At 42.4% G+C, this 19,204-nt stretch overlaps 6 protein-coding genes across 6 annotated transcripts; 4 read left to right on the forward strand and 2 right to left on the reverse strand.

Moving 5' to 3' along the window:
- Positions 1 to 769: 769 nt before the first annotated feature.
- Positions 770 to 1,574, reverse strand: Trs23 (trafficking protein particle complex subunit 4-like protein Trs23). Its single transcript, XM_068303615.1, has 2 exons — positions 1,340 to 1,574; positions 770 to 1,280 (listed from the first exon to the last, which is right to left on the reverse strand). The coding sequence occupies exons 1-2, from the start codon at positions 1,512 to 1,514 to the stop codon at positions 796 to 798; spliced, it is 660 nt and encodes a 219-aa protein (XP_068159716.1). The 5' UTR covers positions 1,515 to 1,574; the 3' UTR covers positions 770 to 795.
- A 277-nt stretch (positions 1,575 to 1,851) lies between these two features.
- On the forward strand, positions 1,852 to 2,847 carry PrBP (Prenyl-binding protein). The gene has a single exon (XM_068302599.1). The coding sequence runs from the start codon at positions 2,034 to 2,036 to the stop codon at positions 2,487 to 2,489; it is 456 nt and encodes a 151-aa protein (XP_068158700.1). The 5' UTR covers positions 1,852 to 2,033; the 3' UTR covers positions 2,490 to 2,847.
- A 776-nt stretch (positions 2,848 to 3,623) lies between these two features.
- LOC137587168 (glutactin) lies at positions 3,624 to 5,893 on the forward strand. The gene is made up of 5 exons (XM_068303445.1): positions 3,624 to 3,965; positions 4,021 to 4,176; positions 4,236 to 4,932; positions 4,987 to 5,183; positions 5,249 to 5,893. Exons 1-5 carry the CDS (start codon positions 3,624 to 3,626, stop codon positions 5,891 to 5,893), a joined length of 2,037 nt encoding a protein of 678 aa, XP_068159546.1.
- Positions 5,894 to 7,767: 1,874 nt separating this feature from the next.
- On the forward strand, positions 7,768 to 13,053 carry Glt (Glutactin). Its single transcript, XM_068302796.1, has 2 exons — positions 7,768 to 8,987; positions 11,019 to 13,053. The coding sequence occupies exons 1-2, from the start codon at positions 7,790 to 7,792 to the stop codon at positions 12,926 to 12,928; spliced, it is 3,108 nt and encodes a 1,035-aa protein (XP_068158897.1). The 5' UTR covers positions 7,768 to 7,789; the 3' UTR covers positions 12,929 to 13,053.
- Positions 13,054 to 13,093: 40 nt separating this feature from the next.
- On the reverse strand, positions 13,094 to 15,216 carry LOC137587173 (glutactin). Its single transcript, XM_068303460.1, has 4 exons — positions 14,932 to 15,216; positions 14,190 to 14,861; positions 13,762 to 14,127; positions 13,094 to 13,708 (listed from the first exon to the last, which is right to left on the reverse strand). The coding sequence occupies exons 1-4, from the start codon at positions 15,166 to 15,168 to the stop codon at positions 13,094 to 13,096; spliced, it is 1,890 nt and encodes a 629-aa protein (XP_068159561.1). The 5' UTR covers positions 15,169 to 15,216.
- Positions 15,217 to 17,941: 2,725 nt separating this feature from the next.
- LOC137587179 (accessory gland protein Acp29AB-like) lies at positions 17,942 to 18,709 on the forward strand. The gene has a single exon (XM_068303471.1). The coding sequence runs from the start codon at positions 17,942 to 17,944 to the stop codon at positions 18,707 to 18,709; it is 768 nt and encodes a 255-aa protein (XP_068159572.1).
- Positions 18,710 to 19,204: the final 495 nt, after the last annotated feature.

Below are 19,204 nucleotides of genomic sequence, written 5' to 3' on the forward strand. Positions count from 1 at the left end.
TAATGCATTGAAACCCACGGAGCTGGGTGTATGGCTGGAAAATTTGTTTAACAAATCTCTGCCTCATGAGTCCATTTTGTAAGGATGTACGAATGTCACTTACTCATCATGCAGGAAAAAACAATTATTCGTTAACCACAATCCTTGCCATTAACCCTGATGGAACTACCTTGTTTAGCATTGCTTCATCGAGGGGTAAACGAATTTATAGAGTGAGTGGGTCTCCACTAAACCAACGACGTAACACAAATGATGCGGGAGACTATTTAATTATTAATTAGCTACTAGTTAAAACTGATTGATACCAACCAAAAGTTTTCAGAAACAACTTATATTAGAAACCCGAAATGAAAGACCACCAGAATCGAAACGGATATATCTTTGGAAAGTCTCTTAAGACACATGATGGCCAAATTTGACTGTAACATAAATTGCGCAAAGGGTTAAAAGAAGGAGGAGGAGTCGTGGACCATTTCATGCTGACAAGGGAGTCATTTCATGAACAGAATACGAGTTCATTTAATACCATTTTAATCAGAAAGAGTATTCGAAAAAAGAATCGTATATGGTCAGAAATTGCATTTAATGCTATATGGGTACATATTGTGGGTTTTCCCTGAGTTCAGCGCCTGAATTTGGTTTCACCTGTTGTCATCCTTCCATCGTGTTAGAATAATTGCATTTGGTTTCTTGGAAAATTTCACGAATTAGTTTCCCAAATACATCTAACATAGCAATTCAATTAATTAATAATTGCAGATGATGACTATTAAAGTAACAATTTATATTTAACATTTATTTATCGATATTGCTAATGCCCGTCTTCTCCACCTGAGTCAGCAGTTCCTGCAGTTTGGTATCAAACAATTCACAGCGTATTGGCATTTCCAGTGAGTAAAATGGATTCTTAAGGACATAGTCTGAGTACAGTTCGTAGACCTTACGCAAAAGCAAATCCATGCCATTCAGTCCGGTCTCCGAAATCACTATAAACTTGACCCCCGTCAGGGTCTGGAAACAGTGCAGGGTAAAAGTATCGGCCTCCAGCAACTCGATGCCGGAACTCTTTGGCTCGGGACTCAGTTGGCTGGCAATGGCAAACAGTGGGTAGAACATACTAGCGAGGAAGATTTTTTCGTTGGTGGTCATTTTGGGACGACTGAATTTCAGATTAATGGGATAGTTTTCAGTCGCTTCTAGTGTGGCCTTCACGTCCCGGCCATCTTCCAACTTGACTCCGTTGACGGCAACACCATTGATGGCGACCAGCACATGGCCCACTGGAAAGAGATTACTAATTGTTATTATGGGCAAAGTGAGAGGCATGAGTGGAACTTACCATTAATGCCGTCCTTTCGGTTAAATGCCACCGACACCTTCTTCGCATCGTAGTCCAAGACAAGGTCCAGCGGGTATGTGAATGTTTTCTCATGCTCTATGCGGGGCACATTGTTGTCCAAGTTGAAGATAAGGCCGCCCGACTTATTAACTATATAAACGCCATAAATAATCATGACTTTAAGAATGTAATGTTTATATTGTGAACTCGAGCTTCATATATCGTCATCGCACTGTTATCGATAACAGTAGAGATGGTAAATAATGCTTGTCGTTTATGCGTACACTCTGAATTAATATGATAAAAGCAATTTCTTTAAATAATTTATCTCATCGAAAAAAACACTTGTTGCTTTTATTGTTGAGCTTAAATAAATGAATATAAATATTTTATTTCTCATCTTAAAAATTCATTATTAGAAATTAAATATGTAATTTATCGACTCACGATATACAGACCATCTGGTCTCATTTATCATCTCTTTGAATCGATGGGAACTAGTTCCGTGAGTTTTTTTTTATTAGGTTTCATTCACAGCTGTCAGCTGGCATTTGTATTAAAAATAAACATAATTGATTTTCTGTCCTATCCAAAAATATAATCCCTGGACTGCTCAAGCACCGTAACCAGACGTCACTGCACTGCTCCCCCACCTTGGTTGTGAACTTCACGTAGTGACTTAGCCTCAGGAACAATGGGTTCCGATGATCTCAGCGCCGGCGATAAAATTCAAAAAGGATTCCAAATTAACAACATGATCCTAAGAGATGCAGACTCCGGCAAGATAATTTGGCAGGAAAACAAGGACTTCTCCGCTCCCGATGTCGAACACGAGGCGCGCGTCCCAATCAAAATTCTGGACATGCGAGCCGTCTCTCGAGAAATCAATTTCAGCACCATCGAGTCCATGGAGAACTTCAGACTCGACCAGAAGGTCCTCTTCAAGGGGCGCATCATGGAGGAGTGGTTCTTCGAAATGGGCTTCGTTGGAGCGAACACCACCAACACCTGGCAGTCCACCATCGAAGCGGCGCCCGAGTCCCAAATGATGCCAGCAAAAGTCTTAAATGGCAATGTGACAATTCAAACCAGTTTCTATGACAACGAGACACTCATCACAAAATCGGTTGTGCGCTTGTACTACATATAAGAGGCGGCGTAGGCGGTCGTCGAACGCCCACACTTTGGCACACATTGGCCAGGTGTCTGCTTGTATTCATCGCATATACATATGTATCTATGATTTGGATATTCATCTGCATGCGTGAATGATGATTCTCCCCATTTCTACTCAATTCTCTCGCGTTCTTGGCATTTCAATGCAATTCTTTTGATTGTATGTGCGTTCGAGTTAGTGAAATTGTTGCACTACTCATACACACACACACACACACATACACGTACATACATGTACACACATTTATTTAGTTATAGACTAATGCATTTTTAATTTATTTATTTAATAAACAATTAACAAATCAAATGTGAATAATAAATTTTCTAACGAATTTCCCCTGTGTCTATTTCTAAATAAGTGAGAAAAGTCTCTAATTTAATTATGTATGTATGTATTTATGTTTGACTTAAGGATAATCAAAGATAATATATGTATGTATGTATTTAGAGACAACGTGGAGTACTGATTGGATCTTTAAGGAACATCACATTGACATCTTCAAGAGTACTTTAGGTCATCACGATCCTATAAAAACCATTTATCAACAAGGAAACCTTTTTTATATTAAACAGAAAATGATCCAAGTCCGTCGACTTACATTGATATGTTCCATAGTTCATTTTGATATTCTAATACGTTCTCCATGTCTCTATCGAGAGTGACTCGAATCGTAAATGGGGTCAATACAAACAAGTTGCGGCTATGTTTTACTTTCAAGTCGCTTCGAAAACCAAGCCTAATTCAGTCGAGGGTCACTCCAGAAGAGTATGCCCACCGGCAGCGGTTCTGATTTCGTATTTAGATTAAAATATGTGGCGATAAATATTCATAATTTGATTCGCAAAAACAGAAAGATGGTCAAGCAACAACGCAGAAGAAGAACTCGAAGAAGAGGCCAAGAGACTTGTTGTTGACCCCATTTCGGGTTAGGCCAGGCAGGCGGCGGGCCACTTCATCTAAAATAGAACTTTTGGCCGGTCAAGAGACACTTAATTATGCTGGCCGACGCGACGGACGGTGGCCGTCGATGAGAAAGTCTTCGTTAGACCAATTGCCCAAGTCGGCCCTCAGTTGTAGTTGGACTTGCAACGTGGACGGGTTAAAGAAATGGCAAAACTACGCACTATCGTTCTCCTGCTGGCCACATTGATCCTGCTGTTGGCCGTGGTCAGCAGTGAGGTTCAGAGGTCGCAGAAAAACAGGCAAAAACAGAAGCCGGGAGGCCAGGGAGCCACTGGCGGTGCCCAAAAGAAGCGTCCAAAGCCTCAACAGGCTCAGAAACAGAAGCCCAAGCCAAATAAGCCGCAGCAGCAAAATAGTCCCGATGTGTTCACCACAACGATTCCCGAGTTGGGAAGGATCCGTGGTAAGACCTTGACAACAGAGTGGACTGGACAGACAATTATGCAGTTCCTGGACGTGCCCTACGGATCGGCAGATCGCTTCAAGGTAAATTAGAGAGTTTTGTAAGAAATTCCCTTTGACTGACATTCCGCACTTTAAGGCAGCTGAGCCTGCTTCGCCGTGGAAAGGAGTATTGTCGGCCCATCGGCACCATGCGGGCTGTCCTTCAATACAGGACATTTTGAAGTTTGCCAAGCTGGAAGAGGATGGCTTCGATGTCGAGGATTGCCTGCGTCTTACCATCAACACAAAATCGGTAATCCTCTAGATAATAATATCCATTGGCAGCAATTGATTTTGTTTTCAAATTTCCAGCTGAAGGGTGAACTTTCGCCCGTTATGGTGTACATCCACGGAGACTTCTTCTACGAAGGCAACACAGTGGAGGCAGCGCCTGGTTACCTGCTGGAGAACGATGTGGTCTTGGTATCGGTCCGCTATCGTCTGGGTCCTTTCGGGTTCATGTCCACCCTCACCGAGGATATACCCGGAAACGCAGCGGTAACTGACATTATTTTGGCTCTCGAATGGATACAGAAGCACATAGCCTCATTCGGTGGCGATCCTAGGAGGGTAACGCTCTTCGGACAAGTTGGTGGGGCAGCAATGGTCAATGTCCTGACCCTGAGTCCGTCAGTGGCCAAGGGGTTATTCCACCGTGTCATATACCAGTCGGGCACGGCTCTGTCGCCAGCCTTCATTACGGACAATCCCATGCCTGCCACAAAGGACATAGCCAAGATTGTTGGCTGCAAACAGCTGACCAAAACGGATTCGCTGAACAAGTGTCTGCAACGCGCGAATGCGACCACTTTGCTGGCCGCCTTCAGCATTCATGGCGAGGACAAGCCCTCGCTGAGTGGTGGAGCTTATGGCGGAGTTCAGTTGGTGATTGGCGGGCCATCTGGCATCTTGCCCGAGCATCCCGGACGTTTACTGGCCGCCGAAAAGTTCCAGGCCTATCCCACTCTGGGCGGAAGTGTCAAGCACGGCGGAACCTTTTTGCTGAGGGGTAGGTGCAGCCCTTGTTAGTCTTTATTTCCTTTCTAACTGTTTGGTCTTACAGACATCTTCGTGGAGAGCTTCAACGAAAGCGTCGCAGTCGACAAGCTAAGTGGGCAGGAATACATCAACACTGTTATTCAGCAGGCTAATGGAGAGGACCCTACAGGCTCGTGGCGGGAGTTTGCCAGTGAGGAGATCTTTACGGCAGCGGACATTAAGAACGGAAGCTTCAAACGCCTCACACCAGGCCTCATTGACGTAAGTTGCCATCGGTTAATGTAAATCATTTGTCTTACTTTAGTCCGTCTTTTTCACAACTACAGCTCTGCAGCACTATTTCCCTCAAGAATCCTGTTCTTCTGGTTCTCCAGGCTAACGCCAAAAAGTTGCCAAACAGCACGTATCTCTACAGTTTCGACTACGAGGGCGAGTTGAACCGGTATGCCAGCACCGAGGAGGAGGCCTCCTTTGTACCCTTTGACTCGGGAGTGACACTGACCGACGACAATCTCTATCTGTTCCCCTGGCCACGCTTCCACCTGATCAACTCCGTTCGGGACATCAAGATAGCCAAGCGCATGGTGGATCTGTGGACCTCATTCGCAGCGACCGGAGTGCCCCGTGCACCAGGAGTTCCCGCTTGGCCACCAATGAGTGTGGATATCGCCAGTGGTGAGGAAGCCACTGGTCCCTATATGCGCATTGGTCGCACTGTCTCCTTCGGTGACAACTTTTTGGATGAGTACAGCATTGCCGTGCAGGAGGTGAAATTGGGTTACACGTTGGTCAACGAGGACTACTACGAGATCGAGGAAGCGATCCTTGCTTCAAAAAAAGGCGCTCAAGTTCCTGTCTCCCATGCCAATCTGGATGAAGACAACGACGAAGCCGACGAGGAAGAAGACACCGATGCCAATGAGGCTCGCGGACAGAATTTAGTATTCATTGCCAAGAAGTACAAGTCCTAGTAGTCAAAATCTTCTGTTTAGAAATTAGTCACTTATTTATTGAGCATTAAAAAATAAATTTCACACATTACAAAAATTAGAAGTCTTCTAAATGTTTTCAAAACCGATAAATATAAATCTCTAGGTCGAAACAGTCCTTGACGCCCAACGATGCCCGACCTCCATGTCAAACTTCCTATATCCCATACATGAGAAAACGGTCAGACAAGTTGGTGACGCATTCAACCAACCAAAATCGACAACCCGGAGAAGGACAAAAGGAGTATTTAAATACTCCACAGGTTGTAAGTCTCGGATTCAGCCGGATAGGATCACTATATCACAATTCCAAAAGGTTTCAGTTTAATGAAGCTGCTAATGATTGTGGCAAATTGAATTAAATTTGGATAACTGTATTATATATCTGTCATATAAACAGGCCATAAAAAGCATGCTACATGCGCCGCATTGCTCCAGCCTAAGATTATGTAATGTAATATAGACAAATTGAACTATGTAGTTAGCCCCGGTCCTCTGGTTATTGCTAATATTCATCAACGTATTGTAGATGGCTTATTTGCAGTAAGAACAAATTTCAACAAAGAGAGGAACAGATAGTTTTTAAAAGGTATTGAGTAGGTAATTCAATATCTCATGTTGTATTGACTACATTGATTAATTGATAAACAATCAATATGATAGTTTATAGAATTTTAGTTCAAAATATTTGCTCTTACCCATCTCTTTAAAGTGTGTTCAATATACCTATAAATATATGTAGAGGAGAGTGGGGCTAATCGGCGCATTTTCACTGGTACCACCACCAGATGGTAATACATGTCGGAAACTGTTTCAGTTAACATTGATCAAAACTTAAAACCAAACCGCAAAATCTACCATCCATACCCCCCTCTATTACACTCTTAATTACACTATCTCAAAAACATTAAGACCACGAATAGACCAAGTAAAAATTCCACGACTTAGATTAGGTCACACAAGATTAACACCCTGTCCAAACTGCAACTCAACATCCGACCTAGAACATACTAAAGAGCTGACCTGCAACCTCCCACATTGGCGAAGAAGTCTTCTAAAAACTATGCCCAATAGCAACCCTTGCAAACTCCACTCCGACAAAGCTCTCCATCATAATCAACTACCTCCACATCCTATAGGTTTAATTTTGAAAATACAATAATAAATGTAAATTCTGTAAATCTGTTGATCTGTAAATACACACAAGTCAAGCCGACAACTCTGGGTTGCCCCACGCGCCGATTAGCCCCACTCTCCCCTATGTAATATACGAAATCAGAAAACAGTTTCAGATTAATATTGTGGAAGGTCTTCCTTAGGGATTTTCAGATAATATTTCTCAAGCAAGTAGCAACAATCTTTCGAAATTGAAAAATGTATTTCCTAAACTGTAATTCAGATTATAGACAAATTGAACTGAGCCGGAGTTAGCCATGTGAATAAATGTGTTGGATTGAATCTAATTCACGGCTTGGGCCCAATGAGTTGTTAAAACTTTGCCAAAGGGCAGTATAAAAAAACATAAACAATTTTTTTTCAATTTCAACTTGTCGCTGATAACCCCAAAGAGCTCCATAGACGCCAAAGTACTTGCATCATGGGTGAGATTGTGGGGGAGGAGACCATGTCGCAGTGCAGCTCCACAGCAAAAGCTGGCACAAAGACGAGATTAAATATGTCTCGATTGTGACATCGGGAACTAGAACTACTTCGCATCTACTTAGTACATAAGTAATCACAATACACAAACATACTGACATATGTATTTAGAATGTACGTCAAGGCGAATGCTGGCACTAGCGATTAGTTTTGAACTTTCCATTTCCTACAATCGAGTGCCGAAATCAGTTTCAATTGAGTCGCGACGTAGTTGAGAACATGCGGTGGTCTTCGGTAAAGGCCCAGCTCGAGATGCTGTTGGCGACGTTGTTCATATTCTCGATATGCCAGTGCCAAGCCCGTCCCAATGTCTACGATGATGTACACGGGGAAAACGAAAAGGATGCCTGGTTAGCTGGGGTCTACCAACCACAGCCTTTGAGGCCAGCTCCGTGGCAGGTGCCAGGTGCCGCACCTTTACCTAACCCAGCATCCGGTGGGGGATTGCAAATACCTGGAGTCGGAGAGCTAATCGGTCTGCCAGGCTACAAGTTCATTCGGAATCGTCCCATAGATGCTTATCTGGGCATTCGCTATGCGCAGATCGGCAGTGGATTGGGTCGCTTCCAACAGGCCAGATCTGTGCCATATCAGGGTCAAGTAAATGCCACAAAGGCAAGCCCGAACTGTGCCCAGTTTCCAGAACTGGATCGCATCCAAGAAGACGAGGCACGCGGCAAGAATGTGGATGACTGTCTGACCCTCGATGTCTATACACCGAATGGAGCTTCGAATCTGCCTGTCCTAGTCTTTGTCCATGGTGAAATGTTGTTCGACGGTGGCTCCGAAGAAGCCGCACCGGATTATTTCCTGGAGCATGATGTTGTACTGGTCTCCATAAACTATCGCCTTGCCCCATTTGGCTTCCTCAGCGCCCTCAGCAGCGAACTGCCCGGAAATGTGGCTCTCTCCGATATCCATTTGGCCCTTCAATGGCTACAGCGCAACCTGCGTTACTTCGGCGGCAATCCCCAGCAGGTGACCTTGGTGGGGCAGGCTGGTGGCGCCACCCTGGTGCATGCCCTAAGCCTTAGTGGACGTGCACAAAATCTGTTCCAGCAGTTGATTCTGCAATCTGGCACTGCTCTTAATCCCTACCTCATAGATGAACGTCCTCGCGAGACTCTGTCCACGTTCGCCCGCATTGCCCGGTGCCCCTATGCTGGCCAGAACCTTTCACCCCTCTACGACTGCCTCAGCCGACTCCGCACTTCGGAATTGTTGAGGGCTTTCCAGCAGCTTTATGAGCAGAACGAGCCACGTGGCCTCACTTACCTCGGTGGATTCAAGTTGGTAGTGGGCGACAGTCTGGGCTACTTGCCTCAGCATCCGGCTAACCTTGTGGTTAATAATCAGAATAGTTCCGTGCCGTTGATAATAGGAGCCACCAAAGATGCCAGCGCTTTCATTTTGTCGCGTAAGTGAGACGAGTTTTTATTTTTATTTTCATTTTTATGACCTCGGGTCAGGATGGTCTGATAGAGGATCATCGTGGTGTGTACTGATAGCTGAATTGAGAGCAGGAAGTTGATTGAAAAATAGTGCTACTTATGTACACAAAATAGCAGCCACTGTAATCGTTGAGTTTAATTTTTTTCATCAATTGATTAAATATTAATCATTCATTTTAAGCAGAAAAAAAAATAAAAGTCAGTATGATTTTATGGCTTTTCCACAGAGGCAAATTTGATATATCAAATTTAAAAATTTACAAAAAACAGATTATTTTTAAATGTTTTCTGTAAACTCATTTTCTTTTCAAAATCCACTTTTGTTTTGACTTTTCAAAATTGAATTTTTTAAATACTCCGCCGAGAGATTGCACTTTAGATCTGATAAGACCAATTCAGGGCAGAAGAAACTCCCTCGACCATCACTTACCTCGCAGGGACTGAGGGCACAAATTACAGTAATGCATTTTAACTGCATTTGATTAAATGCATGATTAAAAGCCTATTAGATTTAATAGGCTTTGGATTAAAGCTTTCGATTTCAACTGCTACCATTGTCTTCCTCTTCATTGCCTGAGACTACCTCGATCGAATTAAGAAGTTCATTTAGAAGAGGGGAGATACTTGAGATGTCGATGCATTCGGTGCTGACTTCTGCGATGTTGATAGTATCAACTTGATACATTGTCATTAAAAATAAGGAATAAATTTACTTATAAATGTGATCAACATTAGACATTAAGATATGTTCTTACTTTTTGGTCCATATAAAAACTCCTTATAATTAGATTTTTGAGGTGTGTCCTAGCAAGCATGATTGTTAAAGAAGCCTGCATAATACTAATCTAATTCTAGGGTCAAAAATCGCTGCTAACAACCACAGGATTTTCCTTTGAAGACTTCTCCCTGTTTACAAAACATTCGTTAAATATTTTACTGTGGTATGATCTAGTTGGGGTGACGGAAGCTTGGGGTCTAATCGCAACTTATAAAAATCACCCAAATACAATTGAGTATTCTTTTGTTTTTGACTGGCAGAGTATGCTGGTTCCAACTTGTTTAATATCAACTCATTCTGAGTTTATCAGTCTTAAAGTTGCCTTAATGTGGTCAGCACAAAAGTCTTCATATCTTAACAATCAGATTAGCAGAGTTTTTAGAGTTTTGAATGAGGAAGTTCTTACAATACAATATTTCGCGTTGTTTGACAAATTTTAGAGGATGCACATGTTGATAAATGTATTCTACGACAAGCTTAGGACAACACGAGTTGCCTCATTCCCTCTCGCTTGCACCCTTATGCATGTTCGAATGAAATGGGACACTTTTTCTTACAACGATTCGGTGTTATCGATTTAGAAGACGTTACTGCTCCAAAAAGGATCTTCAAATGATTATTGCTTATTGGTTTCATATTGTCATTGATATCTATGCTAGGTTAGACCAGTATACTTATAATATAGCTCTCATAAAATTGATCGTTCTAAAACACAATAGATTCATTTCAACACGATTTAAGGTTCGCCAGTTTAATACATTTAATAATGTAAAAGTTCTCTTGCACGTATATATCATTTAGAAACCCAATAACTATTATAAAGCTTTGCAACACTTTCAAACTTAGCTTCCAAAACGACCACAGAACAGAAAGTTCTAAAACAATGCGGAATTATGCTTACAAATGACTCGGAAACGAGAACAGACCTTATTAAGTTTGATTCAATATAGGTAATATTCCCAAAACCAAAACGTTCTTTAAAACGAAGTCTGAGAGCATACTTGGTTACTTCATTCTTAGAAAAAACAAAAAAAAAGCTTCTTTTTAATTACCGAGCAATTTTCACATTTATTTCTGAGTGAGGTGAAAATTCTTTACTCATCATACTTTATTAAGACATTATAGTATGTTATATTTCTAGCCGTTCCAATAGTCGGATAGACTAACATGGCAGACAGAGACTGATATTAACTTCTTTCATTCATTCTATCAATTACAGGTTTCTATAGTGAAGTGCAGCGAGTGCAATCTCGAAATGTCAGCGATTACATCAACGTTGTCTTGCGGCATATAGCTCCGCCTCAGCACCACAAGATCTGGCACGACTGGGCGTTGCAGGAGATTTTCACACCTGATCAGACGCCGCAATATGTGAACGCGCAGAGTATCTCGCAGCATCTCTTGGAGTTGAGCAATCTGATTTTGTACCGCGAACCTGTCATCGATTCCATTAGGTTTTCTTTCAAGAAAGTTCCGACCTATTTGTACATATTTGACTATCGCGGCCAGTACCATCGGTTTGGTCACTTGAATAGTCCTTTGCCTTTTGGTGTGGATGCTTCGCTCAGCGACGACAGTGTGTATCTGTTTCCCTATCCGGTGGAGGCCAGCCGTTTAAATCCGGAAGACAAGTCACTTGCCCGAGCACTCGTTACAATGTGGGTGAATTTCGCTCAATCTGGCGTACCCAATCCCTACAATGGTGTCTGGCCGAAGGCTAGTTCTGAGTATGGACCATTTTTGCGCTTTACCAACTCAAAGGAAAGCGTACTCGAATTGGATCAGCATTTCGGTGAGGGCATTTATGTTCCCAATTTGTATGGATTTAATCAGATACTTAGGAGCACCACGCCCCAGGTAAGCCCTACTACCACAACAACAACTACTACAACGACGACGACAACAAGGCGTCCGTATGCTTACAATCCGTATGCCCAAAGACCACCTCAGCCATCGCAGCCAGAGCCGAGGAGACCTTCGGATCAGGAACGATATGAACAGTTTCTCAAAGCTCAAGAACGGAGACGACAGCAATATCAACGAGAGCAACAAGAGCGTTTGGAGCGTGAACGAGCGCAGCAACAGCTCCGTGAACAGCACGAACGAGAGGAGCAGAAGCGGGTAGAAGAAGAACGTGCAAAGCAGAGAGAGCAGGAAGCACAGCGGGAGAGAGAAGAACGTGAACAGCGTCTTCAGGAAGAACGTAGGCGCGAGTTTCAACAACAAGAGGAAAGGGCCAGAGAAGAACAAGAAAAACGTCAGCAGCAGGAAAGAGAGCAAGAAGAGAGGGAGCGAGAAGAAAGGGAACAACAACGGAGAAATGAACTTCAAGGTGAGAGTGAGAGACCTTACGAAACTGGCGCTGAAGAAGTTTCTGGCAATGAACCTATTGAACCTCCCAACTATGAAGATTATGAAACCAACACAGTCACTGTCATCGGGAATATACCAACTGGCTACGACCTACCATTTGACGTCAATGACCCTCGGTCGTATTCTAGCTATGACGCATATGTGGAAGCCCAGTTGAAATTAAGAGAGGAAGAGAATCGGCGTTATGAAGAAGAGCGTGCCAGAGAGGAAGAGGAGAGAGCACGAGAGGAGGCGGAGAGGGTGCGACAGCAAGAAGAACAGGGTAATCAGGAACGAGAGCAAGTTCATGAGGAAGAGGAGGAGCAGAGGGCCCATGAGACATATGGGCGAGGTCAACAGCAAGGGGAGCAGGAAAATAACTTAAGAGAGGAAGATAATCTTCCAGTCGACTTTGACCCTAATGACCCTCGATCTTATCCCAGCTATGAGGCATATGTGGAGGCCCAGATGAAATTGAGGGAGGAAGAGAATCGACTGTATGAACAAGAGCAAGCCCGAGAAGAAGAAGAGAGGGCGCGACAGCAAGAAGATCATGGTAATAATTTTGAAGAGGACGATCGTCTACGTCATGAAGAAGAATTGGTTCGAGAGGAAGAGGAGAAAGCCGAAGAGGAACGGAAGAGAGCTCGACAAGAGGAAGGAGAGCATGACGATAATTTTAGAGAGGAGGAAGAAGAGCGGGCGCGAGAAGAAGAGGAACGAGCCAGGGAGGAATATGAGCTAGCAAGAGAGGCGGAAGAGGAGCAGGCTAATTAATCTTCACCGATTTCTTTTTAATCCAATTACACTCTCAGATCCACAATCAATTTGCCAAGTTGTCAATATTAACCAATAAGATGTGTTCAATTACCCAATCACCAATAAAATGGTAATCAATCAAATTTTACTATTATTTTTATCTTTATCAGTTATGTAAATAGATTACAGGCGTATCTTATTGCGATTGGGTCGCTTTACCAGGCTCTTTCGGTTATTTGATTTCGTTGTTTTACTGCTTACGGCTAATTTTTCGTTTGCCGCCAATTGCTTCTTGCGCTGGGCCTTGGCACGTTGCCGGCTACGTGACCGGAGATAGTATATTTCACGTATCAAACTATGTCCTTGGTCCTCATCCCGCAGGGTCGCGGAGAACTCGTTGAAGTAGTTGCCGCCAATCGTGAGGGTTTCGTCGATTTTCATATAGGGCCCATAAAGAGTTGTCATTGGTGGCCAGTAGCCAGTGCGGTAGGAGCCCAATGGATTGCCGCTGATCACAAAGTTAGTCCACAAGTCTACCATGCGATGTGCCATTGTCTCGTCGGGAGGACTGAGCCGCTTGACATGATCGGGGTAGGGAAAGAGATACAGGGCCTCGTCGGTGAGGGAGACGCCGGCTCGGAACGGGCTCTGCATGTTGGTCTCCTCGTCCATTTCACGGTAGCGATTAAACTCACCGGCATAATCGAAGGAGTAGAGAAATGTGTTATCCGGATTGTGTTTGTTGTTCATATTCAGGGCCAAGAGCACAGGTAGCTTGTGGTTCAAAGTGCCAGCCACCTAATGGGGGGCGGATTATGTTTTGTGGTAATGTGAATGTTTAGTATACTTACGTCGATTAGCCTGGGAATGAGTGTATCGAAGGTTCCATTCTCCAGCAGCTGGCGATTGAAGAAGTCATGGGTCACAAAACTAGTCAGCAACATTGTCTTGTCCGTGCCCACTACTTGGCGGATGACATGATCGATGTAGTTGTAGGTGTCGTACTCATCGTCAGGAATCTTCCCCTCAAAGTCGTTTTCCACAATTTCATTCAAAACTCTGGTGCCGGCATTCTTGGGACATCCACCCAGAGCAGGATAGGAAAAGTTGGACTCCAGCATGAGATCGTATGGGTGCTTTGGCAGCACCCCACTTGGTCCGCCAATCGTAAATTGTATGCCACCAGTGTGTCCTATGCCCAAATCCGATTTTTCAAGCTGAAAGTATATATTTTCCCAAGTAGAGGATTGTCTGACCTTTTGATATCCTTTTAACATACCGCATGCTCCATGAAGGCAGTGAGCAGCTCTAGAGCCGTAAGCTCCATCAGGCAGCTGTTGAGATCCCTAACTGTAACCAATCGACAACTCGCTTTCTGTGCTATCTCCTGTGCATGTTTGCGAGGATTATCTTCGAGAAAAATGGGCATTAAGGCCGATCCTGAGTGATAGATAACCTGACTAAAGAGGCCTTGCTGCACCATAGGCGACAGGGTGAGAAGATGTGCAATGGCTGCTCCACCTACTTGACCGGCGACTGTCACACGATTTGCATCGCCACCAAAATACTTAATAAAATGTTTGACAAACTGCAAAGCTAAAAATATATCTAAGAATCCAGCGTTTCCTGGAATTTCATCCGTCTTTGTTGAGAGGAAGCCGAAGGGGCCCAGACGATATTGCGGAGTGACAAGGACCACATCCTTTTCGAGCAGATAGTCAGGAGGAGCCTCTGAGTTGCTGCCCTCGTACAGATACTCGCCATGGATGTACACCAAAACGGGCAGTTTTGCGGTAACATTCGGTGTCGTGATAGTCATGGTGAGGCAGTCCTCGACATCCAGAACATCGTCCAGTTTGCGTAACGAGTCCATGGACACAACCGACGGACAGCCGATTTTTTCGGCTGTGGCATCCATTACATCTTCCCATGGTTCGATTGGACGTGGCGCCTTGTTGAGGGGAAAAAGTACAAGATGAACGACTGCTCGAAAATATAAGGCTGAATCCAATACGCATTACCTTAAAGCGGTATTGTCCTGTAGGTGGTTCGGCATATCTGACATCAACAAACTGCAGTACTTCACGGTTTGTCCAGGCTGTCTCCACAATTTTTCCCTGTATACTACCCAGCTTGGGTATCTCAACTATTGTGTCTGTTTCCTCATCATAATGTTTGCCACGAACGCGTGCCTCTGCCTGTAAGTCGCTCTGGATGCTCAGCAGAAAGCTAAAGAGAACAAACAATCCGATCTGCATGTTGCGATAATCAAATGACCTAAGAATCCTGGCCCAGAGTGTGTCGCAGCGCACACTAGTCACGAGGGCGCACAAAACTGAACTGATCTTCGGCTCAAGCTGGCCAATAGATTTTGCTCTGCTCTGACCCAAAGTTTCACCCCCGAGCTGCGCATAGATCAACGGACTCGGACCAGAAACCTGACCGACATACACTAAAGAAGAATTCGCAAATTGATGAAGACTAAAACAAAAAGACCAAATGTGGCAGCACATTTAACATATGCAAATAATTAAGCATGGATTTCGCCTCACTCTGGTTTCTGTGCAAGTAAAAGGGAAAAGTCATTTCGGCGACGAAGACGTCACCCGTTCCGTCAGCTTACAGATTACAGCTGATGAAGTCGCTCAGCTTGAAATGCAAAATTGATATTTGTCGGCAAACAGTGATCTTAATGGGGCTTGAGTTTGTCTTTCTCACGACGACGACGACGCCGACGATGATGATGATGATGATGATAATAATGATGATGATGATTAAAGGTGCGGGACGCGGGTCGCAGTTTAATGAATTTCTGCGCCCGCAGCATCGGAAAGCAAAAACATTGACGAATTTAAAATTTAAATTTATGCCAAATTGATTTTACGTTTCTGGTGCTACTGGTATTTCTAGATTAATATCAATTTGCGTTTTCAGAATTAATCATCGGAAACTACGGGAGAAAGCATCAGACAGAAACGGGGCGCCCCACGACTCTTTCAAGTCAACGACTTCTCGACTGAATCTTCAGATGGATCGACTTAGCTTATGCGTCATCTTTACATAATTCTAGTTCGAAGACTTTTCATTTCCCATTTGCAAAAAGGGAACTCACTCAAGATTATTAATAATCATCAAGACATTAATTGATGTGGATATCTCTAAATTTCTTGTCTACATATATTTACAATCTGATCGCTCTTAAATTTAAATAATTAACAAATTACAACAAATAGTTTAGAAAACACAAAAAGATTTGCTCACTTTACTGATGAACATTTATGCAAATTATGTTTAAAAGCCAACACTTTCTTTTGTTAGCAAAGAGCAACACAAAAATGATTTATGAATCTAAAAAATGTTTCATTCCCTTCCCCTCACTGCCTGACTACATACGTATACTATGCACGAGGGTGGTCTTAAAAGTTTTCAATCAATTTCACCTGATGAATGAAATAAACAAATGGTTTCTGACCTCAAAATTGAACAACATCCACCTAAACCTAGGTGATTTCTATGTTTCCCTTTTAACTGGAATCTTCCAATTAATAAACAATTTGCTTACGACTGAAGTTGACCCTGCCGTCTAGTTTAAAATGATAATCCATCTTTTTTATACCCTGCAGTCTTTGCAGCACCTAAAATGAATAATTGTCTGCCAAATGCGAGTTAGAACCACAAGGGAGATAATTAGAGAATTGCCGACTTGGGAATACCCCTGCGGTTCCTCAACTATTGAGTCCGCGAAACCTGTCAATCTCTCTCACCTAACACTGGACTACATAACAGGCCATCTAAAAACTAATATTAATCTGAATTTTGGAACATCTCTAAGTGTCCTTTTAGAGGCAAGTTTTTTTTTTTTAAAGGTTCATGTAACTACTTAGGCATATCTTGAAGATTCTTAGTGTGTAATTTGACATTCGATGATATTTTAAGCAAATTTTTAAACTTTCTTTAAGAACTAAGTGAAATGAAACTTAATATGTTTAACTTTTGTACCTTTTACAAACTAAATCGGCGACCGTTTTAGTCAAAAGACGCCTTTTTTTTTGTTTTTTTGGCTAAGCTTTATTTGTTTTTTAAAGTTATTTTTGTTTAACCAAAATATTTGAACCTTTTTATGAATGTTCAGAACTAAAATTTATGATTATACTTGGAGGCAGAGAAATTTTGATCCCTTTTCATATCGGGTTATTAAAGGTCATCCGAACAGTTTGAGAATAAACATCGTGTTCATTTGGCAAATGGCTTCACCAAATCAGATGCACCAAAGAAATATAAAAAACGAAACAAAAACATAAAACAAAATTAAGTCACGAAGATTCATAAGACAAGTATTGCTTAAAAGTAAGTAAGTAATTAACGCTGAGCATGGAATATAAACAACTTTCAACCTCCTCCGTGGCACATTAGAATAAGTATTTTTAAGTACAATTTTCGCCACAAAGATTCTTAGATTTCATTTATATACACAACACTAGATTCTAGATTTCCTATTTACGAACTCTATTTGGACGGAAGATACGGACGGAAGATGGCCAATATTTGATAAACCAAAACAAATAAGCAAAGTTGCATCAAAGTTTGGAGTTTGTGCCGAAGAACTGGACTTTTCTAATTTTTAAGGGTATTGAAAAATTAATAAAGATTGACTCGACTCATTACGAGATCTAGGCAATAAATATTGCTGATTCTTGAATTGATAAGAAAATGTCAGATTCACAGGTTATCACTTGCCAACAACGATCACTTTGCACCGAAACTTCGCTTCGATTCGATTCAGTTTAGTTTTTCCGTTTGAATGGTTTTCGGAAAATATTCCAACAAAGGCCGTAATAATGCGACAAATTATTGTGTTGATTACGTTGGGGATATTCGTGCAGTGCTCCAGGACAAACAGTTGGGTAAGTTCCACTTGAGTTTGAAGCTTTATGAAATAGGCATTAAACTTTGGCTATTCTCAAGGATGGAGAGATAAGGACAGCCAGTGGATTTTGTTACGCAACTGTAAAACCCATTTTGGGTCATCTAATGGGCGTTCTGAGGCACTTGGAAGTCTGTGAGGCAGCAAGACCGATCGATGTAGTTGAAAGATTGGAAAAAATCCAAGCTCTCTTGGTGACTCAACAACAACAAACTCAATCATTGGTAGACTCTCAAGCAAGGGCGCCAGTGGAGCATCAGTTGGCGACATTAGAAAAGATGGAAACTCACCTGGACAGACTGAATATCCAACAGAGCCAACTAAAGGAACAATTAATGAATCAGAACCTCAAAGATTCGGCAGATAAAATGAGAAAACTCGAAAGTCAATTGGCCATCCTGGAGGAGAAGCTTTCCTCGGCCGAATCGGCACTAAGCAAATCTGAACGTAAATTACAGGAGCAAACCCATTTAGTTGACAAATACAGAGAGGCAAGGTTGAAGAGCTTTCAGAGAATCGGCTCGAAATACTATTATATTGATGAAACGGAACGACTTAGTTGGGAGGCTTCTTCCAGGAGGTGTAGGCAAATGGGCGGCCATTTGGTCAGCTTGCAGAGCAAAGTTGAGTACGAGGCCGTGAACATGCAATTGAGAAGCGGAGAAATATACTGGACAGACGTTAATGACCAGGTTAGGGAGGGTCTTTATGTATCACACACTGGTTACGTTGCCAATTTCCTGCATTGGAGGCTTTCACCCGACAATTACAACAACGAAGATTGCATTGAATTGATTCCACACATGGGAATGAATGACAACAATTGCAACTACAAGAACAATTTCATTTGTGAGATTTCCGCTGAGTTGGAGTGAGGCTTCCAGGAAACATTTTAATTTCACCTATGCGCTTTAAGAATCTGTTTCAAATTATAAGCCATTAAAGATTTACCCAACCAGGACTTGTCGAATTTCTCTATGGAGTCTCTCTCTTTTCTTTCCCCAATACTTGATTCACCTTGATGAATCCTCAATGGTAAATTACACTTCATTCTGCCCTCAGCAAGGATCTTAGGTGCAGCATCTCTCATCATGGAGAAAGGATATTCCGATCCTCACAGTCACTTGGTCAGTTTGACTTAGGAAAGATGGAAGATTAGGATTGGCACCCAACATTATTAGGGAAAATCGTTTTTTTTTTTTTTTTTTTTAATATAATATTCTCTATATTTTCATTTTATTAATCATTTTCGATTCCTTTTCATCTTGTTTTTGGTTTTTGTTTTTCAATTGTTTTGCTTTTGTTTTGGTTTTCAGTAGGTATGTATCTATTATATAATAATATGTTATAATTAAGAATCTTCATTTCAT

This window comes from Drosophila tropicalis, unplaced genomic scaffold (assembly GCF_018151085.1).
Source record: "Drosophila tropicalis isolate 14030-0801.00 unplaced genomic scaffold, ASM1815108v1 contig_1009, whole genome shotgun sequence".
NCBI classification, from domain to species: Eukaryota; Metazoa; Arthropoda; class Insecta; order Diptera; family Drosophilidae; genus Drosophila; species Drosophila tropicalis.